This window comes from Pseudopipra pipra, chromosome 5 (assembly GCF_036250125.1).
Source record: "Pseudopipra pipra isolate bDixPip1 chromosome 5, bDixPip1.hap1, whole genome shotgun sequence".
NCBI classification, from domain to species: domain Eukaryota; kingdom Metazoa; phylum Chordata; class Aves; order Passeriformes; family Pipridae; genus Pseudopipra; species Pseudopipra pipra.
In genome coordinates, this window is record NC_087553.1 from 18,022,063 (window position 1) to 18,048,020 (window position 25,958).

The following is a 25,958-nucleotide window of genomic DNA, read 5'->3' on the forward strand; positions in this document are numbered from 1 at the left end:
AATAAAATCAAGGGATGCCACCTCCCTTCAGCTTCCTTAAGCTGGACCACTGCCTCCTTGACTGCTGGGCTGAGCCCTAAGGCATTTTTACCTTTGCAAAGGGTTTTGCTTCACAAGGATTATTCTGGACTTTGATGTACTCAAGGGCGATTCCCCATCACCCTGGGGAAAGCCTGGCACCAGCTGGTCTGGGTTCTCTTCTGGGTAAATTCCCCTGCTTCTGTGGCAATATCCTTTCACTCTTTTATTGGTTATTTGACAGAGCTTTAATGATAAGACTGTTACCTACTATGCACTCACAGACCTTATTTCTTGGGGCCAACACATTCTCTATCAAGCAGACATTACAGAAGCTCACATGGACTCAAGTACCCCACCTCTGAAGCCGCAGTGGTCGTTCTCCAGAAATTCTACTAAAAAAAAAAATACAATTTAGCTGAGACTTTGTTTACAGTTTTATTGAAATAAGGACCCAGGAGCCAAAACTTTGGTTCCAAGAGCCTCATTAGTTCCAGGGACCTGAAAGTAACAGAAGAGAATCCTAAGAACCTTTTCACCCATCCTTTTCCCACCACGAAGACAGAAGGACCCCCTCAACAGTGCCCATGCTGCCTTTGGCAGTAGTTGAAGCTGTTGGTTTTAGAGCTGTAATACGTGACGCAACAGCTTAAAAGACAGGGTAATTAAAGAACTGGAAACAAGCAAAAGCCTCAAATCTTTAAGGGGACATCTGGACAGATCTCCCTATAAACACAGAGAGCATGCCCTCAAGGTTAGGTAACGCTGGGTCTACAGAACAGCTTAAAGAAAATAATTTTGAACTGGTACCAGCTAAGGTACAACTCATAAAAAACCAAGTTGTTACACTGCAGGTCTCGAGCACTCGGGCACCTGAGACAAGGCAGCGATGAACAGTGCAAACACCTGCGCCCTGTACCACAGAAACTGGGCACGTTTACACCTCGGGCAAACACTTCCAGCAGTATTCCTACACCAGTGCTCGAATACTCGCTGAGAGCAGGGCACCTCTGGCGGTGCCAGCAGGAGGCGGAGCCGGGCACGGTGCCCCGGGGCTGCACCGCAGCTCCGAAGGCAAAGCCCAGCCCGGGGCCGTGCGGGGGGGCGGCGGGAGCCGTACCCGTGTGCTGCCGGCCCCCGCGGCCGGACGCGCCTATTCCTCGTCGTCCGGAGGAATCCCGAGCTCCGCGTCCGTCCAGGCCGAAGCGTCGGGATACGGGAAGTGTCCCTGGGAGAGAGGCGCGGTCAGAGCGCGGCCGGGGCCCGACCCCGGCTCTCGGCCCCCCGCCGCCGCCGCCACGCCGGACTCACCAGCACCATGTCCGAGCTGTGCCAGAAGTGCCAGAGGATCCAGAACCACATGAGGCCGCTGAGGAGCTCGCTCCGGATCACCTGCGCCCGCGTCAGCTCCGGGACCTGCCGGTACCGCGGCGCGATGTGCACCCCGCCGCCGCCCGCGCTGCAGCACACGCAGGGCCCCGCCTCAGTACGGGCCCCGCCGGCACCCCCCGAGCCCGCCCCGCTCCCCCTGCGCCCCCCCGAGCCCGCCCCGCTCCCCCGGCACCCCCCCAAACCCGCCCCGCTCCCCCGGCACCCCCAGCCCGCCCCGCTCACCGCCGCCGCCCCGGCGCGGCCACCCCAGCCCGCAGCAGCCGCGCCGCCGCCGCCCGGCCCAGCGCCGCCACCACCATGTCCGTGCCCAATGTCATCCGCACGGCCCAGCAACAGCCGCGCCCATTGGAGCCGCCGCCGCCTTCCGGGGCGGGGACACCGCGGGGCGGGACATCCCGGGGCTCGGGAACACCCGCCGAGCGCGGAGGCTCCGCGGGGCACAGGGATATCGCGCCGCTGTCCCCGCACACCTGCCCTGCCCAGCACTCGGGAGCGGCGCGGCGGCACGAACCGGGGGCTGCCCGTGAGTCCCACAAGTTGCCGTCGCCCACGGAGGTCGAAGAGCGGGGAGACTTCCCCGGCCAAATCGCCGCTTTTGGGGCTCGGGGAGAAGGCGGCGCCGGCTGCTGGTCTCTAAGGAAGGGGCTAAAAGGAGTCAGGCGGCCGTGTGTCCATCCCTGGGCGCCCGGGGTGGTCCAGCCCGCGGAGTGCGGTTGCGTAGCAACGGGGCACGCGCGCGGTGTCTCCGGCCCTGGCGGGGCCGGGATGCGGGGATTCACTCTCGGTGTCGGGATGTAGCCTGAAGCGTTCCTGAAGGGGCGATAGCCCTGAGGGAGCACCAGGTGCGGAGCCTCTTCCCGCCCCGTGGCCCGGCAGGGGGAGCGCAGAGGCGATTTCCGGGGCTCCTCAGCACAGATACACCTAATAAAGAATTCCCACCTGTCCCGCCTCAGCGAAGGTCCGCCCGTGTGAGGGGCTTTTGTTGTTCTTTCCTTTTTCCCCTTCCCACAGGTGTTGCAGTGGTCAGTGCTCACTCGGCAGTGTCCCTGGAGCTGCAGCCTGGGTTCAATCCCTGGCCTTGGGAACGTGGCATTGGAAGAACCAGCCTGCTGGTGGGTGTATCTATTGGAGGTCCATTGGGTGTATCTGGTTGAAGGAATTCTGCCAACTTCTTGTGGAGAACCAGTTTCATTCAGTAGTACGTGTGGTATGCCTCCTGGGACATCCAGGTGATCCCCAAAGAAGCAAAAAATAATGGAGAAAGTAGCCAGACTATCAGAGGGGTCCTTTCAAGGAATCAGACTCCCCCCTACTCCTCCTGACAAGGTATGCTGCTAATGTAAGATTGGTCCATACTTGTTAGTTCCTCCTGAATCTTTATGGGATGACGTTTAACAAAGGTGAACTGGGGAAGAGTTTCTGTGACCCTCTGAAAGAGTAACTTTGTTTTACCTGGCAGCTTGTGAACAGAGGAGTCTGTGGATAAAGATTTTAAATAGGTTTGGCATCTCTGTGCCAGGCTGCACCTGACATCCCAAGCTGGCATATCCAGCCTTCCAGTTGTATATTACCTGCACCTTGAATCCCTGCTTGGGAGGAAAGACGGTGCTTTGTGTAGCCCCTGAGCAAAAGGCATTGTCGCCAACACTTGGAGTCAAATTTGGGTATATCTTGCTCTGGCTCCATTTACTTTTACAGGGAAAGATTTGCCTGTGATTTCATTGAACTTTAGACCACCACTTGAAAGGACGTGTTTCTGACAAGTGCAGGGTGAAGGTCCCAAGGAAAGAACAAATGCCTCACTCAGGTTTTCCATTTTCCTTGCTAGTGACTGTACAGTTTTGCCTACAGCCGGTGGACCCCGACTCACAGATTTTGGTGTTGTTTTATCCTTCACCTTGAGTGAAGGATATCAAACACTGTATTTTAAATAGGTAACATAATCTCATTTTGTTAACATCCCAAACAGCTGACATCCTCAGCTGAAACAGCAGTGGACATCTTTGTAGTTAAGCGATTTTAATTTCCTTGCTCATCTGAGCCTCAGAACAGCCCTAATGCACTTTCAGCAACAGTTAACAGAGCAAACTGTTCAATCTTTGTTTTTAGTTAACATGTGATCAATGCAAAAACATGCTGCAACATGCTCCATACCAAGTGTATGTTTTTCCGTAAAAGCTGAACGCTTTAATATAAGGTTCACAGTTTTATTGTCAACTCTACCTTCCAACTCCCTCATATTTTGTCTTTCTGCCTTCTCATTGTCCCTGGCATGTTGTTCCCTGTGTCACCATTCTCAAACGTTTCGTGTTTTCCATCTTGCTCGGGCCAGATGTCTCCAGTGCTGCCTTTGACCTGCAGAGGCATCTTTGTCTCCCTAGACTCAACCCCCACCTCCTTCATTCTTCTTTGAATTCAGGTCCTTTCACTGACCTTTCAGCTCTTGCTGGTTTGGGGAGCTTGGACAGCTGCAATGCACACGTGGCCACTGCTGCCCACACTGGGCAGAGGGCCTGGGAGGGAGCCAGCAAGATTGATGTGCCTGCATTGCTGAGGAGTACCTGCTCCTGGGGATGGGAGAGGCAGCTCCAGGACCCCCACTCTCCCTCTCTTCTGCTGCCTGTCTCCGAGCTGTGCCTTGTCCTGAGAAATGGGTGTCTTTTCCAGGTTCAAAGCTCTTTACTAAAATCAGTTAACTAAAAGGTGTAAGGATTAGTAAGAAAGTAAAGCTATTCCGATTTAAGAACTGTAAGAAAGTAAAACTATTCTGATTCAAGAATTGCATACCTAGTGCCCCCTTCACAGTAGAATAAAACTGTTATAGGATCTGAAATGGGCCAAAATGGACACCTACAATAGTGTCCTTGAAATGACACGTTGTCCTTTGAACAGCATATCTCATACTGACTGAAGAAACAGTGATACCCCTGCTACATACCTAGCAGATGATTAGAAACCAGGTGCAACACAAGGGGGGGGTTATCATATAGTCCTTATGTTTTATTTTTTAATATTTCTTCTTTCCAAAATTGATTTCTCAAAATCAAAACCATTTGTGGTGAACTTACAGATAAGCAGCATAGTACTACAAGATATGGTGGAAGAATTATAGAGAGAAGTAATGTACTGAAAGTAAACTTTATGAACAATATTCCAGTTTAAGGATGTAAGTGTTCAAAAATCATGCTCATTTTCTGCTTCCATCTCCTCCTTCCCCCTTCCAGGTAAGCTCCAGGTCCATCTCACATGTCCAGTGTTGTCACACTAATAAAGATTCCCATGGCTCTCTGCTGCCAAGATGTCCAATGACATAGTAAGTTCAAAATCTGTAGATGAGCTACTGGAAAAGCAGAGAAGAGAAAAGCTGGGAATCAAAGACAGTTATTGCAGGGTGAGGGGTGTGCTCCATATTGATTTAGTTTGTTTTTATTGCAGTAAGTTACAGAAGTTCTGTTGCCAAGGTCTTTATTACTTCTTGTATCTTTGTTTTCCACAGCCTTCCTGTTTGCACATGGAACCCAGGTCCTCTTTGTGCACCCTTGATATCCTCAGCAAAGAGTAATTTCATTGATTCATCCCCAGAGGTGTCCAGTTTAGTCAGGGGGGCTCGTGTGTTGGCAAGGAGAGAAACTGATGGCTATTACTACCTGGGCCACATTGCCCAAGAGGTGAAGGTAACTATTTATTGGGAACTGTGCTGCAAGGACATCTGTGGGGTTTTTTCCCTATTGTCCTCATTCCTCACCAGTCACATGCCCTTGTGGGGTGGCTCTCCTGTGATACAGTGCACTTCACAACCACTGTTGTCTCCCCACGTCCTATTTTAATCTGTTACCTGATCACCTGATGCTGACTGGCTGTTTACTGTGAGGAACCCTGCAAGAAAAAGGAGCCTGGAGATCAATCCATTTTTGTAGTTAGAATAAGGTTTCATTCAGAAACAAACAGAACAGGTCCCTTATCCCTATTGTCTACTTTTGCCCACTCTAGCAGCAAAGTCAGTTAGCTAAATAGCAACTAGTAATCCAAAATGTCTGTCTCCAGGCTTCACTTCCTCTTTACCAAACTGAGAGCTTTCCTCATTCTCTCCCATCTATCTTTTGGAAGTTGCGGGGTGATTTTGGATGCCAGACAGAAAATTGCCCTGCAGGCTTTCTTTTAAAACCCAGTTCATTTTGCTGTTTGCAGGTTATTTAACTGAACTTTGATGCTAGTGTAGGTGAGGATGTCTGTAAGCTCCAGTGTGGGGTGGAACAGATGGGGACAGTTACAGGCACGAGTGGCATGACTGGAGTAGGAGCTGAAAGTATTATTTGAGTAAGTGCCCTCACAGATCTGCAGACAAGGCTGAGATTTCAGTAACAGATCTTCCCCACACCCGCTGCTGAAGGCTTAAATTAAAACATTTCAATTGTTGACAGTTATGATATTTTCCTGGTTTGTTACCCTTCTGATTGCTATGTAGACAACTGCATCATGCACAGCAATTTCTTTTGGCTACTCATTTTCTTATGGGAGGTTTTCCTGGTAAAGTTCTGCCTTAGCACGCTAATTGTGTTCTTACTAAAATCTAAATCCAAAGGAAGAGAAAGGCTGTCAGCCCCTTAAACCCCAGCGTTTTATTTACTTTTAAATCCAATATGGACGCAGTGCAGTGAAAAATCTGGTAGAAGAGGAAAGCTGCATTTCCAGATCACGTCCTGCTTCCCGGGATTACTGCCACTTCCCTCTTAGCACTTAATGTTTGGCCGTTAATTGGACCCAGATGTCTGCCTTGCAAACCGCATGTTTTACTCTTGTAGGGCTCCAGGGAACGCTTTGTAATTGAGTTTGACAAAAGTCGTGCTCGAAAAGGCAAGGCACAGCTCCGCCTGCAGGAAACGCCTCTCTACGACATTCTCCACTACGAGGATGCCAGGAGACGGCGTCTCGCTCCGGGAGACAGGGTCTTGGCACCGTGGGAGGCTAGAGCTGAACGTTTTGGCCCCGGCACTGTGCTGAAGGTTGTGGAGAGCAAGGAGGCACATTTAGGTGCGGGGTGTTTTGGTTTTCTTCGTAGCGCTGGACTCACCACGGGGGCTGGTCACTGTACGGGAAAGGGAACAGTCTCCATCCCAGAGAGTTCCCCACCTGCTGCTTGGGTTCTATTCGCTGTATTCGTGTTGTTGACACTAAGCAGCCTGTTCTTCAGTGTCCAAATTAATGCAGCTCCTAGAATGTGTGTTTGCTTTGTTCTGTAACTGAAAACTTCCTAAAATATTGGGGGTTGGGCAACACAAAGCAAAAAATGTTCCTGGCCCTCATGAGTATTCACCTGATTATCTGTTAGTCTAGTTTCCTGCTATTTTAGGGTAAAATCCTGCCTCACTGTGACAAGTGAGAATTTTGTTATCTCCTGTCTCCTCATAGGAAGTTCAAAAGAAGGTCAGATTTTAAACCTATAAAGAAAAAAGATCATAGAGGTTGTTACAAAATTATCTGAAACACGAGTCATTACTTTTAACTCCAGCTTTCTGCTGCTAATACATTATTTGCCTTTTTGTTTTTGTTTTTGATAAGCACAGCACACAACAGAAGTGGAGTGCTTGTGAATTTCTGGAATGGGCAGACCAAGGAGGTGTCTTCTGACCAAGCTCTGCAGATTCCTCTGCCCTTAAGTGAACGCATCATCCTAGAACTGCAGATGCCTTTAGCAGCCAGGCAGATGGTGGTAGATTCAAGCTTACATTACCCATACATTGTGACACCGGGTTATAGAGCCTCAGGCCACTACAGACTGGGTCACTCAGACCTGGACTGCTGGCCAGGGGGTCTGTACTCAGCTCATCTGTGTGCTAAGTGCAGCTGGGAGTGTACCTCGCTCCCCCGGTGCTGCCTGGCAGCCTGGGAACCCACACGGCCTGTAGGGTGCAAAGTGCAGCAGGAAAATGCCTTCACCCCAGGAACAGGCTTGGCTGAAGAAGTACCCAGCAAGAAAATAGAAGAGGAACTGTCTGAATTGAGAATTACATCTTCAGAAAGTGTTTCCAGAGAGGAAAAGAAAAAGGAAGAGACGAGATTAGAGACAGAAAATGTTCCAAAAGATGTTTGGTCTTGTTTGGAAGAGGACAATGAGTTTATAGAACCTAAGAAGGTAAAAAATGTTTCACTCTGGCTTTTTTGTCACTGTGTGGTCTGCTATTTTTATAAATTTGCTTTGTTACCTGAAGTTTACTGCCCTTGGTACCAAAAACTTACTAGAGGTTTTAGGCCTGGCCCCTATATATGCCTGCTAAAGAATGGAGAGACTTTGCACTGTCTTCCTGATCCTTTGACCAGGGAAAGAGTTATAAGCTGTCATTGTCCCTGGCTGGAGCAGGCTTATAGAATCTCTTCCATGGATGCAGAATATAAGAAGTGTTGCATAGCCCAGTTTCTCTACATCCTGCTTCTGTATGAAGGAGGTAAAGGCAGAAAAAAGTGTCAGACAGAAGACTTGGCACTGGATAAGGATTAAAGTAAGGGTTGCTCCACACCAAGACAGTCTCTTACATAATTCTATTAAGGTACTTCTCCACCCTGTTAGATGTGTCCCCTCTCTCAATCAAAGACCATAAGAGGCTTAAGTTACCCTCAGCAGTTGACTTGGTGCTTGTGAACAGGGTGAGGATCAGTAAGGAGGAGGTTCATGTGCACCAGCTACTGCCAAGCTTATCTCTGCAAGGGTTAGAATCCTGATTTCTGGCAGGTGCCAGAAACAGGACTGTCTTTCAGCCAGAGGTCCTCTGGCCTGATCTCTTTTTTACCAGTTTGGACCCTTCCAAGCAGAAGTACTGCCAGTTTTAGGTCATTTGGAGGTGTAGACAAGCCCATGAAGTGATCAGAAATTACTCTACCTAAGAGTTGTTTCTTTAGTAAAGAAATCCCCTAGGATTTGTCTTTTTTGATTTTCTTAAACTTCAGTTACAACTTAGAATCTTCTGCTGCAAGTTCATGAAACTAACCTTTTCCTTATCAGGTCTGGATTATGAATGCATTTCTTGTTATTTCTAGGGTGCTCAGAGGGAGATGGCTCATGCTATGGTTGATACTGCTGTTAACACAGACAGCTGGTTAATGGAGACAGATCACAAGGAGGAACCAGAGAGCAGGCAGCAGGATGCTGAAACTGAAGCTAATTTTAGACATGAGCATGGTAGTGGAACTGTAGCTCTTTTACCCAAATGTAACACTTGCCACACAATATCACTGCAGCAGGTCATGGTGTCTAAGATCTGTTGCCATAAATCTTCATGCTTCAAAAGGAAATGCCATAGCATGGCAATGCTGTGACTATGGCCATCATTATGTAGTATATTTATATGTAGGTATTAATAGTGCTTTAGCTTGAGAAGTTGTTCATCATCTCAAGGTGAAAGAATTTTCAGATGGAAATCAGGTTTTTTTGGCTTTTACAGCTACTGCACTAGCAGCTTTTGGGTTTTCTTAAACTTTATCATAACACCCAGTATAAATACTATTTATTATAAAATTTCTTTACTTTACAAATTAATCTGTAGCATTAACTATTACTGTCTATAGCAAAAAGATTTCTCCAGGACTGTTCTGCAGAACACTTCTCTTATCTGTGCTGAAAACTATTGCTTGTCATTGAGTAACCTTTTGTTCCCTTAACATCCAAAAGGGGCTGGATCACAATTTTAATCAAAGTGTTGCTGTTCTCATTTTTAGTTTTGTGACAATGGCAGGCATTTAAGTGAGGATTCTGAAAGCCTAAAGCTTTCTCTGTTGTTACTTTGTGACACTGCTGGTAGAGGGAGAATGAAAAGTCACGCAGGGGTGCACGTTTGCTCCCAGCTGGTGTTCCAGCATCGTTCCATGCAACAGCTGCCACTCAGGTCCGTGGTCTTTAGCAGAAGGGTGTGAGCAAACTCTGCTCATGTTCTCAGCTACCCAAAAGCTGTGTTAGCACAGCGTTGTGCCCAAGCTGTCTCTCCTGTCTCTCAGCAGGATGTACAGCTCAGGCTTTGCCCTATCAAGAGATTTATCATTTTCACTCATCTCAGAGCAGCCCCTGTCTGTGAAATACCACATAAACAATCTCTTAGCTTGAGTAGCTGTAAGTGCAGTCAAAAGTCCTGTGTTACCAGGCAAAACTCTTCCCTGACTGCAATAGCAAGCTTGTTTCTGGAAAGAAGCTGGGACCTGCTTTGTGAAGTCTAAAAATTTTCCCTCAGAGGAAAATGTTATAAAAGTCTTTCTGACTTGAATATATTTTATATGAGAAGACCTTTTGTTCTTTCAACTTGCTTTCTTTTTATAAGCTTCCTATATTCTCATATGTCCTTGCCCTAATTTATTTGCAAGGTCTTTTTGAGTCCAGAGTGGCAGAAGCTCCAGTCCAGAATTCCCTAAGGAGCCCTTCCCTGGGAACCAGTGCTTTGGTTCCTTTCAGGCGCCAAAGCTTCTTTGACCAAGTGAATCAATCGCTAGAGAAAGACAGCCTGACCATCAGATCAGCTCTACGTGTACAGAGACCACACAGTACCACCAATGTGCTGGCTAGGAGATCCACAAAACTTCTAAACCTTCTAAAACACAAAAGCATTACAGTAAGTATTTGGTCCAAGCCAGATTTAGCTCTCTCAGAATCAGGAGATTTGTTTATGTCGTGTGAGAATGTTCTTTCCTTTGATCTCCTGCAAAGGTTTTTGCTGCAACAAAAATTCTGCCTGTGTAGAATAATGGTTATGCATAAATAGAATCTTAAGGATTCCACTTGGGAATCCATGTTGTACAGGGCAGGGCACTTCTGGTATTTTTACTCAGCACTTTTGATAGAGTTTTTTTTATTTTAGATCTAATCTTTTCTAAATAAAACTCTCTGCCAGCTCTGCTAGACAGCAAAAATCTTATTCCTCTTTTACAGATACTGAAACCAAAAAAGAGAAAGTCTGGATAGTCAGCTGAATCCCACAGCAGAGAGTGCATGTCAGGGCTGAGGTGCAACTTTGTCTCCTAAACCTTAGGCCAGTACTTTACCTGTTGGAAAATACCATTTTTTCACCTCCCACCTATAAAACACCTTTGATTCTCTCTTTGATCTCTCCCTCTGTATGTCATTAAACACAAACACCCACAAGGTACATTTTTTTGCAAGGAATAGCAATACACTGGAGAACAAAGCTGTTTACAGCCCCTGGGAAGCCATACAGATCAGTGTGTTAAGAGAAACCCATCAAAATGCTACGTGAGACTGGCAGGACCTTATTTGAAGGTCCTGTAGTGTTTTGTAGCTTGTGATATTAGAGTTGTCCACAGGAAAGAACTGGAGAGGTGGCATTGTGTTTGCAGAGGAGCAGCTAACAGCAGGAACATGCTAACTGCAGCTGGGAATAGGAGGAAGGAGAGGAAAATATTCTGTGGAGATTCTGTTCCAGCCCTAAACAGCTCTAGAAATGTAAACTTGAATGCATGTCTGAAGTTTTGGTGGTGTTTCCTTGCTCCTTCCCTCATACAGGGCACTGTAGGGAGTACAAAAGAAAGAAACAGTTCACTTTGGCTATGAAAAGGAGCCTTGTAGGTGCTCCTTCATATCCTTGCACAGTACAGTGCATTTAAAAACACAAATTAGCAGCATTGCCCAGCATTGTAATGCAGCCACTAGTGAAGAACACATCAAGACTGCTTGAGCAGAAGTAGAAATCTCAGACAACAGGTGAAGAGTTGCTACACCTGCAGAGAACTCCGGGAATATTTTGTGTTTGGTCAGAGGGGGGCAGGTATTTCTGATAAAATCTAATGAGGAATATGTAATATGATTTGTGGTCAGAACCCGGGTTTTCCATCCAAACACAAAGCTGACACAAAGACTGGGCAGTTTGAAGCACTGGCTCAACACCAGAACAACCAGAACATTGGATTTTCAGGTGCCCCTTGGTTGGTTAAGCCTAATGTTTTCTATGGGTTTTAGCATCATCCTCAGTGTGTTCATGGGTGGGGAGCAACTTCAGTATTCATGAGCCAGTGTAGCTTCCAGACCGCAAGAGTGACATAAGAACTAAGCTGTTCTGGTTTTGTGTGTTTACAGTTTGCATTAGAAACATACACTGATGGGATTAAGGGTTCAGTTTGGCTTTTTTCCTCTTAGAAATCAATCCTTAATGGTGCATCTCAGGAGAGATGGAAAGAGATGGGCTTCGACAGAGCCAAGACTGAGCACAAAAGGAGGAAAGAGGAACAGAGGCAGCTGAAGAGGGAGCAGCAGCAAGAGGCAGATGGCATCCAGCACCAGCTGCACAGGGACAATCAGAGGTGATGCCTGGGAACTTACTGCTTTTTGTGGTAGATGTTGGAAGGTTGGTAACATCGGCTCCTTGGTGCTCTCCTTCAGTTTCTGAACATCACACATTGTGCTTTATGACAGACTCTGCAGAGGGGTCACAGTGGTTCCCTAGTGGGAATAAAAGTTGACTCTTGAGGTTTGTGGGAGCGGGTACACATGGACCCTGTAGCCTTTAGCGTTACCTCCAAGGGCAAATTCCCTTTGATCTTGTTCTCAGACAAAAGATCCTTTGGTCTCTCAAATCCTTGCTCTCTGGCCCACAGTCCACTTAAGCTGAGCAGGACCTTGTGTTACCCCCGTGACCCACTCCTTGCCTTCTCCCCTGTTGCCTCAGTGGCTCCAGCAGCAGCACACAGCCACCCGCTTGTCTGGATCAGTCCTACAGCCCTGTCTGCACAATCTGCTTCCTTGATTCCTGGTCTTCAGGGCCAACAACACTTGGCCACACCAGGTTTATGTAGTCAGATGGACAGATGACTGCAGTTAGCTGACATCAGGTACCAGCCCATTTGGGAGTTTTGCTACCTCTGTTTTGGACACAGGTTTAAACCCTCATAACCTAACAAAGGGTCCTGGAATATTAACTAAGCACACATTGCCAGAATATCTGCTTTGTGTCTCATGCACTGTCTTTTTTATTGCTCTTTCTTTATGAGAAATTCGAGAAATTTTGTTTTGGAAACAGGCAACAGTTGCGTCAGAGAACACTGCAAGGGCTGGAGAAACAGCTGGAGCACAAAGAGAGAGCTTTGCAGCACATGGCACTGCTCCAGGCTGCTGGGGCTGAGAGGAGCAGGAAGGAATCCTCCTTTCAAGAGGAGGGGAAGAGGAAGGCAAGTCAGAGGCTTCAGCTCTTAAAGACACAGAGTTCACAGAGAGAGGAGTTGCAGGCAGAATGCAATGAAAGGAGCTTTGAACAAGAGAAAGAAAGGCTGGTAAGGGCAATTCCAGAAATTATTTTCCCTTGTGCTGTGTTTCCAGCAGTGGCACTATCTGGAGTATTTGTCTTTCTCCTGTTTTATATCCAATAAAACTATATTTAGGGATTTAAAAAAGGGTAACATTTTTTTGACATGTGTATAAAGATGAAAGATGGGAAGTAACATTCTCCATCTCTGCCATAAAAGGAGTCTTTCTGCATGCAAGGAATGAATATCCATATATTATACCCATTTCTGACTTCTACCATAGAATCATAGAGCCGTAGTATGATTAGGGACCTTGAAAGTCATCTAGTTCCAAACCCCTTACCATGGGCAGGGACATCTTCCACTAGACCAGGCTGCTCAGAACCCTCTCCACCCTGGCCTTGAACACTGTCAGGGATGGGGCATCCACAACTTTTCTGGGCAACCTGTTCCAGTGCCTCACCACCCTCACAGTAAAGAATTTCTTCCTCATATCTAATCTAAACTTACTCTCAGTTTAAAGCCGCTCCCCCTTGTCCTATTACTACAAGCCCTTGTAAAAAGTCCCTCTCCAGCTCTCTTGTAGCCCCTTCAGGCACTGGAAGGTGCTCTAAGATCTCCCCAGGGCCTTCTTCAGGCTGAAAAACCCCAATTCTCTCAGCCTGTCTCCATAGCAGAGGTGCTCCTGCTCTCTGGGCATCTTTGTCACCCTCCTCTGGATTTTGCTCCAGGAGGTCCCTGTCCTTCTTATGCTGGGGGGCCCAGAGCTGGACACAGATGAAAACTGAGGATGAAATTTGGCGTGAAAGCTGACTGTACAATTGTAAATATCTTTATGTAGGAGTTTCTGAGGAGTTTCTGCAGTCAGGGCAGGAAATGTTGGAACAAGAACCACAGGAGCAGGACAAGCAACAAAACCAGCACCAGGCTGCCAAAGTGAGAGTGTTCCAGAGCGGAGACCGGAGATCGGAAGATGGAAAAAGAAGACCAAAAAATCCGTGACCTCCAGCAGCACCTCAGAGAACAGTCCCTTTTGCTGCTTTGGGCATCCCTGCTAGTGTAAGGAAGCTGCAGAGTAGGGGAGAGGCCCTCGAGCAGTTCACACACCTGGTCTTTGTCTTGTAGGTGTGACTCAGTGTGCTACAGTTGTGACAAGTGGAATTACAATTCCCAGAGAGGTCTTTAATCTCCCTTTCATTGCAGCCAGAGTGCATGTCCACTGCTCTGTGCTTTACATGCCTTTCTTTCTGGAGTTACTATTCTGGTTCACCAGCCTGGGCTTCAGGTAAGTACAGATCTTCTACTGTCAAGGTGTAGGTACTGCTTGAGATGTGTTGGCCACTCCTTTAGAGGAGGAATGACTTTTAGAAGCCCAAAATAGAAAGTGGTGTGGGGGTTTTTGTTTGGTTGGTTTTTGTTTGGTTTTTTTAATGACAAGCTCCCCTTTCTAGGCACTGTGATGACAAAAAGGTCTGATCTGTGAAATAACTGTCTTTGGAGAGTCACCAAACCCAACGGTGGGCTTGGGTTTCTGTTTGGCCTCCAGTCTCACTGGCAGGCTGGCAGTCCCCAAAGCGGGTCAGAAAGATGCTCGGATACCTTTTCAGGTAGGGCCCTTGCTTACAATAACCACACCTTTTGCTCTTTGTGAATAAATGAGGAGAATGTTACAAAGACAGATGAACTGGTAAATTGATGGTTAACAAAATACAGTGGCTGTGTCACTGGCTATTATCAGCTCTGGGTAACCAGAAACGTACCTGTTCCTTTCAGATGGGTATTTAGGGAAGGAGGATGGACGTGGCACAGTTTATTTGCTGGAACACTAAGGGCTATGTGGAAGTATGTTCTTATCTTACACAGAATTATGCTAAAATAAATACAATATGTGTGATACCTTGTTTTGAGTAATGCCTGGAACCAAACTAGATACAAAATTTAAATGTTGTTGCCTGACATTCTGCGTTCACTTAGAAACATGTTGCACGTTTTGTGGCACGCTGCTCAACAAAAAGTGTGAGTATAAAAATCTATGTCTTTTGCAAGAATACAGCACAAGTGATAATTGCAGTTACTTAAGAAAAAAAAAAAGGTAAAATTAAGAAAACTTGTAAAAGGGAGCTCCTTTGAAATCCTGCCAGCAGTTTCTTAGCAGTAAGTCTCAGACTGCATTCCTCTATGGATAATGGAGAGGCTATGCCTTCAGCTTTCCCTTAAAAAGACAAAGTTAAGTCTCTCATCCAGATGTTTACAAACTATTCAGAAGCCTTAATAGCTGAAAGGGGTATTTTTAAACTTTAGGATCCATAATATGCATAAGCCATCCTCAGATTTTTGGGTATTTTTTTAAAAAAGGGGAAAGGAAGAATGAGCCTAAATACCAGGTGAGGGCTTTGACATTTTGTTTGTTTAACTTAAATTCTGGGAAAAAATATAACTGCATGTTATGGAAACTGCATGTGATGCACAGTTTTGCATTTTAGACATGGAATTCCGGCATTTGGTTTACACTCTGTTTAGGCTCTGGAAAAGTTGGCTGGAAGTCGCTCAGCAGGAACAGGGGTGGTTGTGCCCAAGACCTGCATAACTTATGGATGAGGCCCAGGCTGTGCCTGGCACCTCTATCCCGAGCCGGGTGGAAAGGGAAGAGGGCACATGCCCCACTGATGGAAAGTGGGTGCTGGCAAAGCATGGAGATTTTCTTTAATGTATTGCTTTGGGGTTGCTTGCTTTTCTTCTTGTTTGAGTTCTCTTCTACATAAAATCATGTGCTAGTCAGGACAATGGTGTGCCTACTTATGACTTTAGGTCTAACTAGACTTAGAGAAACAAGTGTAAAGCTTAAAAGATACTAAACTCTACTGCTGTTTCTATCCTTAAGCACTTGGAAATAGGATATGCAGTGATTAAAGGAAAGTACGTGAAATATATTGAGCTGAACCTAAACTTATTTTTCAGACTTCATTTATGTGCCATTAACCTTTACTTTATAATCACCATAAAACAGCAGATTGTCTGCTTATGTACTTTCTCTTCATTGCTTAACTATCTGAGAACAGACCACTGCAGAGAGCCTGCACTACTGCTATTTCACATATGGTATATCTGGGAATATATTTAATATCACAGTATTTCCAATCATTCATAGACTGTATTTCTCACTATTAAAATGCAGCCATAAAATAATTTTAATACTACTATTAAAATAACTGACTGTAAATGCCACATATAATCTAGCTCTTTTGCTGGCTTTATTTAATTTTAAACATTCACAACATGTTTTTGATTCATTAGGAAAATTCTTGGACTTTTTGTTTTGCAGCTACTGGAAGCAAACCCCAAGAATCTGCATATCAGTTAAGTCTTCGAGTTAAATAGGGTGACACTAGCATGGGGGAGGGTAGTAGAAGGAAGCACACAGAGGGGAAAAAAAAGACTTTTAAGCCTCAAAACCAGAAAAATTAAGAGCAGCACAAATATTCCCAGAAGTTGTTTTTTATTATGGAATTAGGTTTTTCTGCCTAGGCAAATATTTTATTATGCTGTTTATAATCAAACTCCCATAATAATGTGCTGGAGTACAGAAGTTTGAAAACAAAAAAAAAAATCCAAATGACTGGTCTGTTTTTATCATCCAAAATGACTAAAAACAGACCGCTCCATGCAGGATCTTGGGACACTTCTGCAATAAAAGTAGAAGTTAAAAGTACAAAAGACAAAGAGGTTTATTGGCTTTTTCAGCCTGTGTTGCTTAGGTGATGTTAGAACATCATTTCCTATACCACAGTGACAGGTAAGTCAGTAAATTAAATATTAAACCTGATAGATTTCAAAACAGACTTGATGGATGAGCATCTCTTTGAAGACTTTTAGACAAGTAGAACTGCTTTTCTCATCAGGCTGCAGTCATCTTGTGCACCTAAGCTACGTATGTCAGTTTTAAAACTACCAGAGCACATTAGCTCTTAAAATTGTGCAATGAGTCAAAAATGTCCAATTGTGCAAAGTCTTCTGGTTTCTGGAATAGACCTTCTGATCATCCCACGCCTGGTGCTCGGCTGAAACGACTGAAGACACTGTTAATGGAGAGTAACCATTGCACAGCATGTCCCCAGGGCACACGTGACTTCACCTTCAGCTTCCCTCGTGTTGGCTCACAGACAGCACAGGTAACCCCACACAGGGAGAGGGCAGCAGCCACAGGAGTCTATTTGAGGACAGAAGCAGCAGTTTTGATGAGGAGTGGTTTAGCTGCCTCTAGGATGTCCAGTTCAGGGTCCAGTGAACGACCTAGTCCCTCCAGAACCATGATGGCAAAGATGATGGAAGCAAAATTGCTCTCGAGCTTCACCTAGAACCACAAGAGACTAAATGGGCTCAGTGGACCTTATTTTCTTCTGTACCCATTCAACCAAGGTCCCAGCTCTGGCTAAGCTGAGAGGGAAGGGAAGAGGCTGCTGAGAGCACATGCACACCTGAAACTAATGCAACTCCACCAGCTGGAGTTTCAGAATTCACTGAAATCCAGCAGCAGGCCCAAACATAAGGGGGCAGTTTTAGGTTGAGTGCACTAAGGGAATCCAAGAGTTTGTTTTTCGTACAAAAAGGGGAATGGATTTTTTTTTCTTCTATACAAGAATAGCAGGATCTTAGAAGTGCTCACCATGGCTGCAGTGGTATCCAACATACTTGAACATATGCACTTGTGTAAGAGGCAGCTCACCTGAATGGCCATAAAAGACCCCACAGGTCAGAGGAAATGATTCTCTGCTCTGTATGTGAAGAAAATACTCCCCATTTCCCAGCCAGGTACCAGGATTGTTTCAAGGCATACCAGGGCACTAAGAATTCATGAAGTTGGGAGGACTTGCTTTGTAAGGGCCTAAATTACATTTCATTTTACTAGAAACCTACTTAATGAGGCTTAATGACAAAAAAACTCTAAGAAAGGAATGTTTAGAGGGACCCTTTGCACAGTGAGCAAAGTGGCTGACAACCTTTTCATCTCCTCTAGTTCAGGCCACTACAGCTCTGTTGATTTCCAAAGTTGTTTGCAGCTGTGAAAACTTGTTCCCCAAATAATCAGTTACAAGTAGTTATCTGTTATCTCTGTCCTGTGAGAAACTTCTCACCACTGAGCCCTCTAACAAACCAGTAAAATAGCTTGGTGCTGTTATATAACCCCATATCAAGAAAGAGGTCCAGAGAAGAAAGCATGCAATGCTATAGAAGTGGAATATGTATGAGATTTCATTTTCTGCTTCTAAGAGACTACAAAAAGAGATAGGAAAAACTATGTGTTACAAAAGTATTCCTCTTAGTAAACAACATCAGCCATTAAATGCAATATTTAGACCAAGAAAACCCAACAAAAAAGACATACCTGGAAACATGCTGAGAAACAGCAAGCCTGCAACACTTGGTTACATTCCTGCAGTTCCTCTCCTAGCAGTTCATTCTGGAAGTCAGTCCCCCTCCTTGTTAGCCCTTCATGTTCCTGGTAGTTCTCCCTCCCCAAATAAACTTCCAGTTACTGAAGGCAGACAGTGACAGGACCTCACCTTATGGGTCATCAACAGTTTGAAGACATTTGAGAGGAGATTTCCCACCTGCAGCTAGAATACAAAAAGAAGCAAACAACTGATCAAAAAAGCCCTTTTGTTTCACTTTTCAGGTGCCAAGCTGCACTGAATTGCAGGTAAGCTAGAATGAGACATGGTGCACTTGCCTTCCCCAGGGCAATGGTGTTCCCCCGGACTTTGGTCACGAGTTCTGCCATCTCAGCCTTGAACCGCTCGATGTCCTGGCACTGGTTGGCGCGGGCGTGGTGGAGGATCAGCTCTGCCACTCTCTCCCCCTGAGGAACAAGTTGGAGAGGAGAATCAGGACTTGATCGCTGGTGACTTGCAACTAACTGTTTGCAGTTCTTGCTTAGTAGCTGAGAACTACACCTGGCAGCACAGGATGAGCCTGAACACATGGTTTAGCATGGATTCCTTGGCTTGCTTCGGCAGATTAAACAGACCAAGACAAAATGTGTCCCTCCTGAGATATGCTGGTGAGCCATTCAACCTGCAGCTGTGAAACAGCAACAGGCAAGTATGAGCACATATGCTTGTTCTCAGAATGAATAGGAGACATTAGCACTAGATTCTCTAGCACATCTGAAAATGTATTTCAAGTGAGAAGGAGGATAAAGTAGTTCTCCTTATACACAGGAGCCTGCCCTCTGAGTCAGACCCTCTACCTGTTTTACATGCTCTTCACTACAGATGCTGACACACTACAGCAAAATGGAAGAAGGCACGTGGGCTTTCCAGCAGCAAGGCTGCAGAAGGGAACATGTGGAAGATCAAGACATTAATCCATTCCCTCCTCTTCTCTAGCAAAAGCTGACAAGATTCTGCAACAGTCTCCAATGCAAGTGGCTCCCAGGCAGTCCTAACTTGCAGCAGAAGCACTCCTAACCAGGGAGTGGCAGCCATACTTCCCACTTAGCACCTTCTGTTTCCTGGGCCACTGAAATTGTTCCACTCTGGCAGCGTTCTTGCTGTAGCAGAACATCTTAGCCCTGTGTTTGGTATAGCTTCCATGCTAGCAAGTCTCCTTGCCCCTCTTAGGGAGTATTTTAAGGGAAAATAGAGAGAAAACCCTCACTTGGGTTGTCAGACTCTCCAGCCTTCCCCTCCTCATGGCAGAGGCCTCACCTGTCCTTGGACCACAGCGGTGAAAACCGCCCGGAAGTTCTGCATGTCAGCGCTCTGCAGCTCCGCCACGATCCCTGCATCCAGCAGCACCAGGCAGAGCTGCCGGAGCGGCGGCTGCACTTCCACCACGAGCGTGTCACACAGGTCCACGAGGGCCGTCTGCTCCTTGCAGCTGCTGCTCACACGGGCCGTGCCTTGAACCAGGATGTTCCCAGGGTGCAGGTCAGCATGGACAAAGTTGTCAACAAAGATCTAGAGGACAGGTGAGTCTTAGAGAAGCTCATTCCAACCAAACCTGCCCTCACCAAAACTCCCAGGCAAACAGCAGAGGGCTGTTCCTGGTCTGTTTGCTGTCATCCCTAATGACAGTGCGTTACCCTTGGCAGCACCACAGCACACAGCTTCTGCTGGAGACCAGCTGTGCTGACATGGCAGGGAGTCAGCAGAGCTGTGTGGAGCAATCCAGCGTGTTTGCTAGAGGTCAGGTAGGACAGCCAGGAGTCCCAGCTGGGAATGGAGGTGCTCTTTGGTAATTAAACTGAGAGCACGCCAGTGGGCCTTAGCAAAGAGAAATGCAGTAAGAACAGGCCAGTTGCCATTCAGTGCCAAGAGTTATAGTAAATGGTTAAGTTTGTCTAGTCCAGGACATCAATCCACCTTACAACTGTATTGGAAAGTAAAGAAAACAAGTTAAGAGGAAACAAATCTGTGTAGCCCTTCTCTGACTCTGCTAGCAGTTAGCACCAGAAAGGACTGGCAAGAGGGCAAGTAGAAAACAGCACTTCCCCACTAAATCTCCTGGCCACTTGGGACTGCAGGACTTCCTGCCCCAAGGTCATCTTTGTATTTCTTGGATTTCTCCTATGAATTTGTCCAACTACATATAAATAATTAGAATTGTGTGAAAACATATTTTTTTTTAGGTGTTGCCTGAAAAAAATACCTCTGCTAATATTCACTCTTGTGCACTCATGACTGCATTTATCTCTGTCATAAGCTACTAATTTCTCTGCTTTCCAGAGTTAAGAGTCCAAATTATTTGACCATTACAGTGTTGAAGTCACTCCACACCAGTAATCATCCTGTCTGCCTTCCTCTGCACCTCTTCTAGTTCTATTACAGCCCTTGAACTGGAGGGTCTTGGACAGCAAGGGACTAGAACTGCACAGAGTACTCAAGAAACAGGTATTTGTTTTACTTAAAGACATAATGTTGTTTCTTTGCTCTTTAATTCTTTTCTACTACTCCTAAAATTTGAAACCAACGTTAGCGTAAAACTATTCTAGTTCCACCATTGCTTTTCTGAGTAGTAAAAGCTATTTCAGAGCCTGTCATACTCCATGGAGTCAGAACTGGAGGCTTGCCATCACCCTAGCACAATGCTGCAGTTACCAGCTGCATTTCATCTGACACATAGAGCCCACTCACTCACTCACTCAGTACTGTCAGGATCTTTTGCAACTCTTCCCTGCTAGTTCTCATGGTTCCTCACAAGACAGTTGTATCACCCTCTCAACACTCCTTTCCAGATCATCTGTGATTATTTCAGCCACAGAAGAACTAGACAGCCAGAAGTTGCATTTGCCCAGGTTTGTTTTCTTTACTGTGTATTTAATTCTTCCTTACAGAAAGGCAGTTTTAGAGAAGGAGCGGATAAAGAAATCAGCTATTGCTGTTTTCCCTGAGTTGCATCCAGAGTCTCTGCAGAGCACACGGTATTTGCTAATTATGTTGCACTACATAGTAGTTGGGCAATATGTGAATATTGATTAAATGGATTAGTGTGTTTCCTAAGCAGTGCACTGACCGAGGTGCACAGGCCAGTCCTGCTGCGTGCGAGCAGATGGCCCGTCTGCAGTGGAGGAAGCTCCGTGTCGGACTCTACAGCAGTGGTCTATCTAGGCCAGGCTTTACTCAGGCCTTGCGTGACATTGTACTCTAAGTACAGACCCTCCCTCAGCTCCTGCCACTTCAGGAGCTGTGCCACAGTGCCCCAAGTCCTGGGTTACCACAAGATACTTGGCATCCAGGGGCTGCCTCCAAAGGCACAACAGTGTCTTTGAGTCCATGTCCCTACGGACACGCGTGCAGGAAGGAGAAGGGGGAAGCAAATGGGTTCTCTCTTTAGCCATATTGTGTTATTTTCCCAACTGAATAGCTTCTGCAGGAAAACAACCTTCACTTCCAGCTTTAGCCAAGTGCCTACCATCTTTAGCAGCATGTCCATGCCCATCTTTGCAAGTCTCTGCCGCAGCTCTGTAGCGATCTCCGCATGCAGGTACTGTGAAATAGGCTCACTCTCCTGAAATAAAGACAGGGCTGGAGTCAAACACACCCTGTGTCCCATCTTCAGCCACACCTTTATCTGGGTGCCAAGAGTTCAGGAGAGGTGGCAACAATGCCCTAGAAAGGACCTGTCAGATAGAGGCTGTATCTAGTGTGATAGAGAACATGAGAGAAGCAAGGGTTTGTTCTTTGCAAAGAGGGATAGTGTTTCTGGGACAGAAATAGTCTTGCCAGGATCAAATGCAGGAAAACTAAGGCTGAGAGTAGCCTTACATCCACAAGGGAACTAAGGCAAGCATCAGAAAGTTGTCAGATTGCTGAGCTCCTTCCTTTGACCCACCACAGAAGAGACTTGGAGTGTGGTTTGGTTTGCCAAGTACAGGCAAGCACATGGTGGTGGCTGGAGACACTGTTGGTCTGCTTGGTTTCGGGACAAGTGTCTACTTCTAGATGGAGTTGTCTGCCACCTGTCTTCTGGGATGCATTGCTTACCAACAAAAATACTGGAAGAGACACCAAGGAAGGACACCAATTCTCCTTAAGCAAATAAGAGAAAAGCATCCTTCTGCCTCTGATCCCTTCTCAAAAAAAAAACTTCCTTGGCATGTTCTCTCCAGGGCCATCTCACTGCTACCACCACTCTGAGACCCTGAAATTCTTACCTCAAACGTTTCCACTAGAACATCTGCTGTTACCAAAGGCCAAAGGGGAGTTGGAAACTTCACAAAATCGACATCTAGGAAATTTTGTCGGAAGCGCTCCAGATTTCTGGCTTCGTAGCGTAAGTCAATCTCAAGGGAGAAACAGAAAGAGCAGGTGGGAAAATAGATTCAACTAGAGTTAGATCTTCAGGATCCTGTATGAGGATAGGACTGTATGAGGAAAGGACTGTACAGGACTCAATACCAACAAAACTAGTCAGAAAGCCAGAATGAAAACAAAATCAGAGGTACTTTTTACATGCTTATAGCTTCCCTGATGGAAGAGTGGAGTAACAGACTGGGTAATGGATGGTCCACAACCCAGCACCTTTGAAATCTGGGTGCCTTACTATAGGCACGGTGTCTCAAAATAGACCATGACTGCGTTATGTTCGAGGACACGACAAGATCCTGAACCAAAGCTTACTGTCCAAATTGCAAGGCAAGCAGACAAGGTAGATGAACTGCAGCCCCAGCCTCACTTAACAGAGAAGCAGCCATAGCAGGAAGAAATTTAATGTAAAACATACAAAATAATCCACTATGCAAAGTCCAGGCCCTGGCTCTTCAGTGATGCAGTGTCTTGACACAAGGGCCTCTTTCTGTCTGCTACTGCTCAAGGAGGTAGGATAACCTTCCTTCACCTCCCTCATCTGACAATGGGAAATATCCCAGGAATACTTCTTGTTTTTTTCAAAGATAATTAAAACTACAGTGAGCCTATCAGATGTTCTCTTAACCCTCAGTCTTCAGCACATCCACCAAAAGCTCTGCCAGACTAAACTGGAACTAAATGACCTCGAGTCACATTTGACTACAGTCAACAGTTTACAACGTGGATTTACTGCGTAGAGTTTTTGCAATAGTAGAAAATAATTAAGGCTTTCAAAAGCTTGTTACAGACTTCAGACTCTGCAATCTAGACATAGAAATGAAATTAGCAGATAATGGTTCATTTTAATAGCAACATAAGCCCAATTAAGCCCATGGAGAAATCTTTGTAAGTGTGATACTAGCAACATTTCAGGACTGTGTCTTTAGAAAACAGGGAAGAATGAGAATGTTTTCAGAATGATTTTCAAAGTCTAAAAAGTATTTTTAACTCAAAGATTGTTAAATTTTGTCGTTGCGTTGCTTTTTTGCTTTGTGAGCATATAACCTTTCCTACAATAACATTACGTGATTGATTAGAATACAGAACATAAGTAAAGAACAAGCCAGCCTTCATCTAACCCTTTAAAATGCAGCAGTGTGAACAGTTAAAGCCAGCCAGTAGCAAGACAAAGGGCAGTTTTGTTTCAGTAAGTGGGGACCATGGCATGGCATGTACCTGCTGCATCATAAGCTTCTCGAACTCCTCCACGATCTCTGTCAAACTGAGCCACTTGAATCCAGGGATAAGTCCAATGAGGCGGCTGCCCATCTTCATGAGAAACAGATCCATCTGGACTTGGTGGACCAGCCCAGGGTGCAGGACCTGCACAAGAATGAGCAGTGGCAAGATCAACTCTCCAAACACTCCATTGCAATCAGCTCAAGTGATACATCCCAAATAGACAGAACCCAGCCTATTAGACTGGAAGCCAACCAGCTTCTTCAGCTAGCCCCCAGAAGAATTCACATTTTGACATGGATTAAGTTGTAACAAAACATTTTATAATTGTCAAATGGAATATATCTGTGCTGGAGACTACAGTCTCACCCAAAGATATTTTCCACCACTTTCAGGCTCCAGCCCTGTCCCTGACTAGTATCAGAAGCTGCTCAAATATAAGGTTTCTTTAAAAAAAACTTTGCTGGAAAGAACTTGTCTGTTCCAGATTTCTTCATGTGAGCAGAGAAGGGGTTTCACTGTCTGGAAGGTGTACTGAATATTAATTTTTTTTTTAATGTAAACTGGGCCCTTTTAGGCATTCCCAGTACCCACGTGCCATGTCAAACAGTGCCATAGGCAGCATGGGTATTTGGGCTCTCCAGCCAGGAAGAGCTGGGGCCACCACAACTGTGGATTGCACTGGGCTGGAACAAAAGCACTGAGAAAGGACACCAAGGAAGACAGCATCCCTTCTCTCACTCTGCCTGGCCCTAGCCAGCCACTCATCCCCATGGGAATTAAAATCTGATTGACCCCATCCAGCACAGTCTGTTTTCATACATCTACTGTTCAGGTGTACAACTTACTTTAATGGCTACAGGCGTGAGATGTCTGGCTGATGAAGGATTTGCATTCAGGAGTGGTTTGGCCATCTGCTCCATAAGGGACATCCTACTCATGGCACTTCCCTGGGAGCAGTCTGCTAGGCTCAGTTCCTCCCTGCTCCTCTCATCCCGTGTCTCCTTGCTCTTCCTCCTTCTCAGCCACTTGAAGAGACCTCTAAAGCCTGACACTTCCCACGCTTCAAAAGCGGACCTGAACTCCGAGTGTTGCTGCAGCTCCTGGGCCCAGGAGCCGGCAACAGCAGTGAGGTCAGCATAGGCTTTATAGACCTGGGCGACGCAGCCCGAGCCGACCGGCTCCCGGCTTGGGAACTTGAGGATGCCCGTCCAGTCCTCACCGAAGGCCTTCCTTAGGAGCATATCGGTGTGGCCCCAGGGGTGCGGGCTCACCTCGACGTGCAGCTTGGAAAACTCATCGCAGAAGGCCTCCGAGAAGAGGTCCCTGCGAGTGCTGGCCCACTGGCCCAGCTTGATACAGGTGGGGCCGGCGGCCTCGGCCGCCCTGCGCAGCAGCCGCAGCCACCGAGCGCCCATGCCGGGCCACAGCCGGCTCAGCGGGTACAGCAGCAGCAGCGGCCCGAAGCGCAGTACCAGCCCGCAGGCGCGCACCCCGAGCCGTAGCACCAGCCCCAAGCGCCGCAGCAGCCCCCGGGGCGGCCGCTCCGCGCCGCGCTCCCCCGCCCACGCCGGCGCCCGCTGCCCCGGCCTCTCCTTCCAGGCGGGCACGGCGGGCACGGCCACGGGCACGGCCAAGGCCACGGCGCCCCAGCGCCCGGCGCGCAGCCCAGGGCGCCCCGCGGCCGCCCGGCCGGGCAGCGCCGCCCTGATCCTGGCCCCGGCGGCGCGCGGGAGGAGCGGGATCGGGAGCGGGATCGGGAGCGGCAGCAGCCGCGCGGCGCCGCCCGCCACCATCGCGCACTCAGCCGCCACCACCGCGCGCGTTCCCGCCACTACCGCGCGCGCTCCCGCGGCCCGCACCGGCTGCCGGGGGCGAGGGGGGCGCGCGTGCGACCAATCAGCGCGCGGCAGCGCGGCCGCGCCCCGCCCCTTAAAGGGACAGGAGCGAGGGCCCGGCGGGGGCTCCCGCGCGGTGACTGAGGCGCGTGCCTGGGCTGTCGTCTCCGCGGCGGGAGCGTCCCTCGGGATCAGCATATACCGGAGCGGGACAGGAGGGAAAGGGGCCGCGCTTGGGCTGGGGGCCTTCACAGCTCCATCCCTTTTGAATCGTAGAGCCGTAGAATATCCTGAGCTGGAAAGGGCACACAGGGATCAGCAAGTTCAAGCCCTGGCCCCCCTGCACAGGACAGCCCCAAGAGTCACACCGTGGGTCCAAACGCTTCTTGAGCTCTGTCAGGCTCAGTGCTGTGGCCACCTCCCTGGGGAGCCTGTTCCAGTGCCCGACCAC

At 47.2% G+C, this 25,958-nt stretch overlaps 3 protein-coding genes across 8 annotated transcripts; 1 reads left to right on the plus strand and 2 right to left on the minus strand.

The window, feature by feature from the left end:
* Positions 1-443: 443 nt before the first annotated feature.
* NDUFB2 (NADH:ubiquinone oxidoreductase subunit B2) lies at positions 444-1,742 on the minus strand. The gene is made up of 4 exons (XM_064654731.1): positions 1,633-1,742; positions 1,330-1,477; positions 1,139-1,246; positions 444-519 (listed from the first exon to the last, which is right to left on the minus strand). The coding sequence occupies exons 1-3, from the start codon at positions 1,725-1,727 to the stop codon at positions 1,172-1,174; spliced, it is 318 nt and encodes a 105-aa protein (XP_064510801.1). The 5' UTR covers positions 1,728-1,742; the 3' UTR covers positions 444-519; positions 1,139-1,171.
* Positions 1,743-1,811: 69 nt separating this feature from the next.
* On the plus strand, positions 1,812-14,536 carry LOC135414221 (uncharacterized protein C11orf16 homolog). 5 transcript variants are annotated; one of them, XM_064654724.1, is made up of 11 exons: positions 1,814-2,252; positions 2,422-2,736; positions 4,635-4,723; positions 4,907-5,084; positions 6,213-6,441; positions 6,975-7,543; positions 8,443-8,584; positions 9,757-10,001; positions 11,540-11,703; positions 12,420-12,669; positions 13,484-14,536. In XM_064654724.1, the coding sequence occupies exons 2-11, from the start codon at positions 2,665-2,667 to the stop codon at positions 13,580-13,582; spliced, it is 2,037 nt and encodes a 678-aa protein (XP_064510794.1). In that variant the 5' UTR covers positions 1,814-2,252; positions 2,422-2,664; the 3' UTR covers positions 13,583-14,536. The 5 variants fall into 5 exon arrangements, with proteins under 5 accessions (XP_064510798.1, XP_064510797.1, XP_064510794.1 ...); XM_064654725.1 differs by having other exon boundaries at positions 1,814-1,933; XM_064654727.1 differs by lacking the exon at positions 13,484-14,536 and having other exon boundaries at positions 1,813-2,252; positions 11,540-11,747; positions 12,420-12,506.
* Positions 4,390-25,509, minus strand: ADCK2 (aarF domain containing kinase 2). Of its 2 annotated transcripts, none has more exons than XM_064654730.1 (8): positions 24,518-25,509; positions 23,667-23,813; positions 22,298-22,426; positions 21,556-21,651; positions 19,350-19,601; positions 18,371-18,499; positions 18,204-18,257; positions 4,390-6,848 (listed from the first exon to the last, which is right to left on the minus strand). In XM_064654730.1, exons 1-8 carry the CDS (start codon positions 25,463-25,465, stop codon positions 6,843-6,845), a joined length of 1,761 nt encoding a protein of 586 aa, XP_064510800.1. In that variant the 5' UTR covers positions 25,466-25,509; the 3' UTR covers positions 4,390-6,842. The 2 variants fall into 2 exon arrangements, with proteins under 2 accessions (XP_064510800.1, XP_064510799.1); XM_064654729.1 differs by lacking the exon at positions 4,390-6,848 and adding an exon at positions 16,122-16,993 and having other exon boundaries at positions 24,518-25,504.
* Between the last annotated feature and the right edge of the window lie 449 nt (positions 25,510-25,958).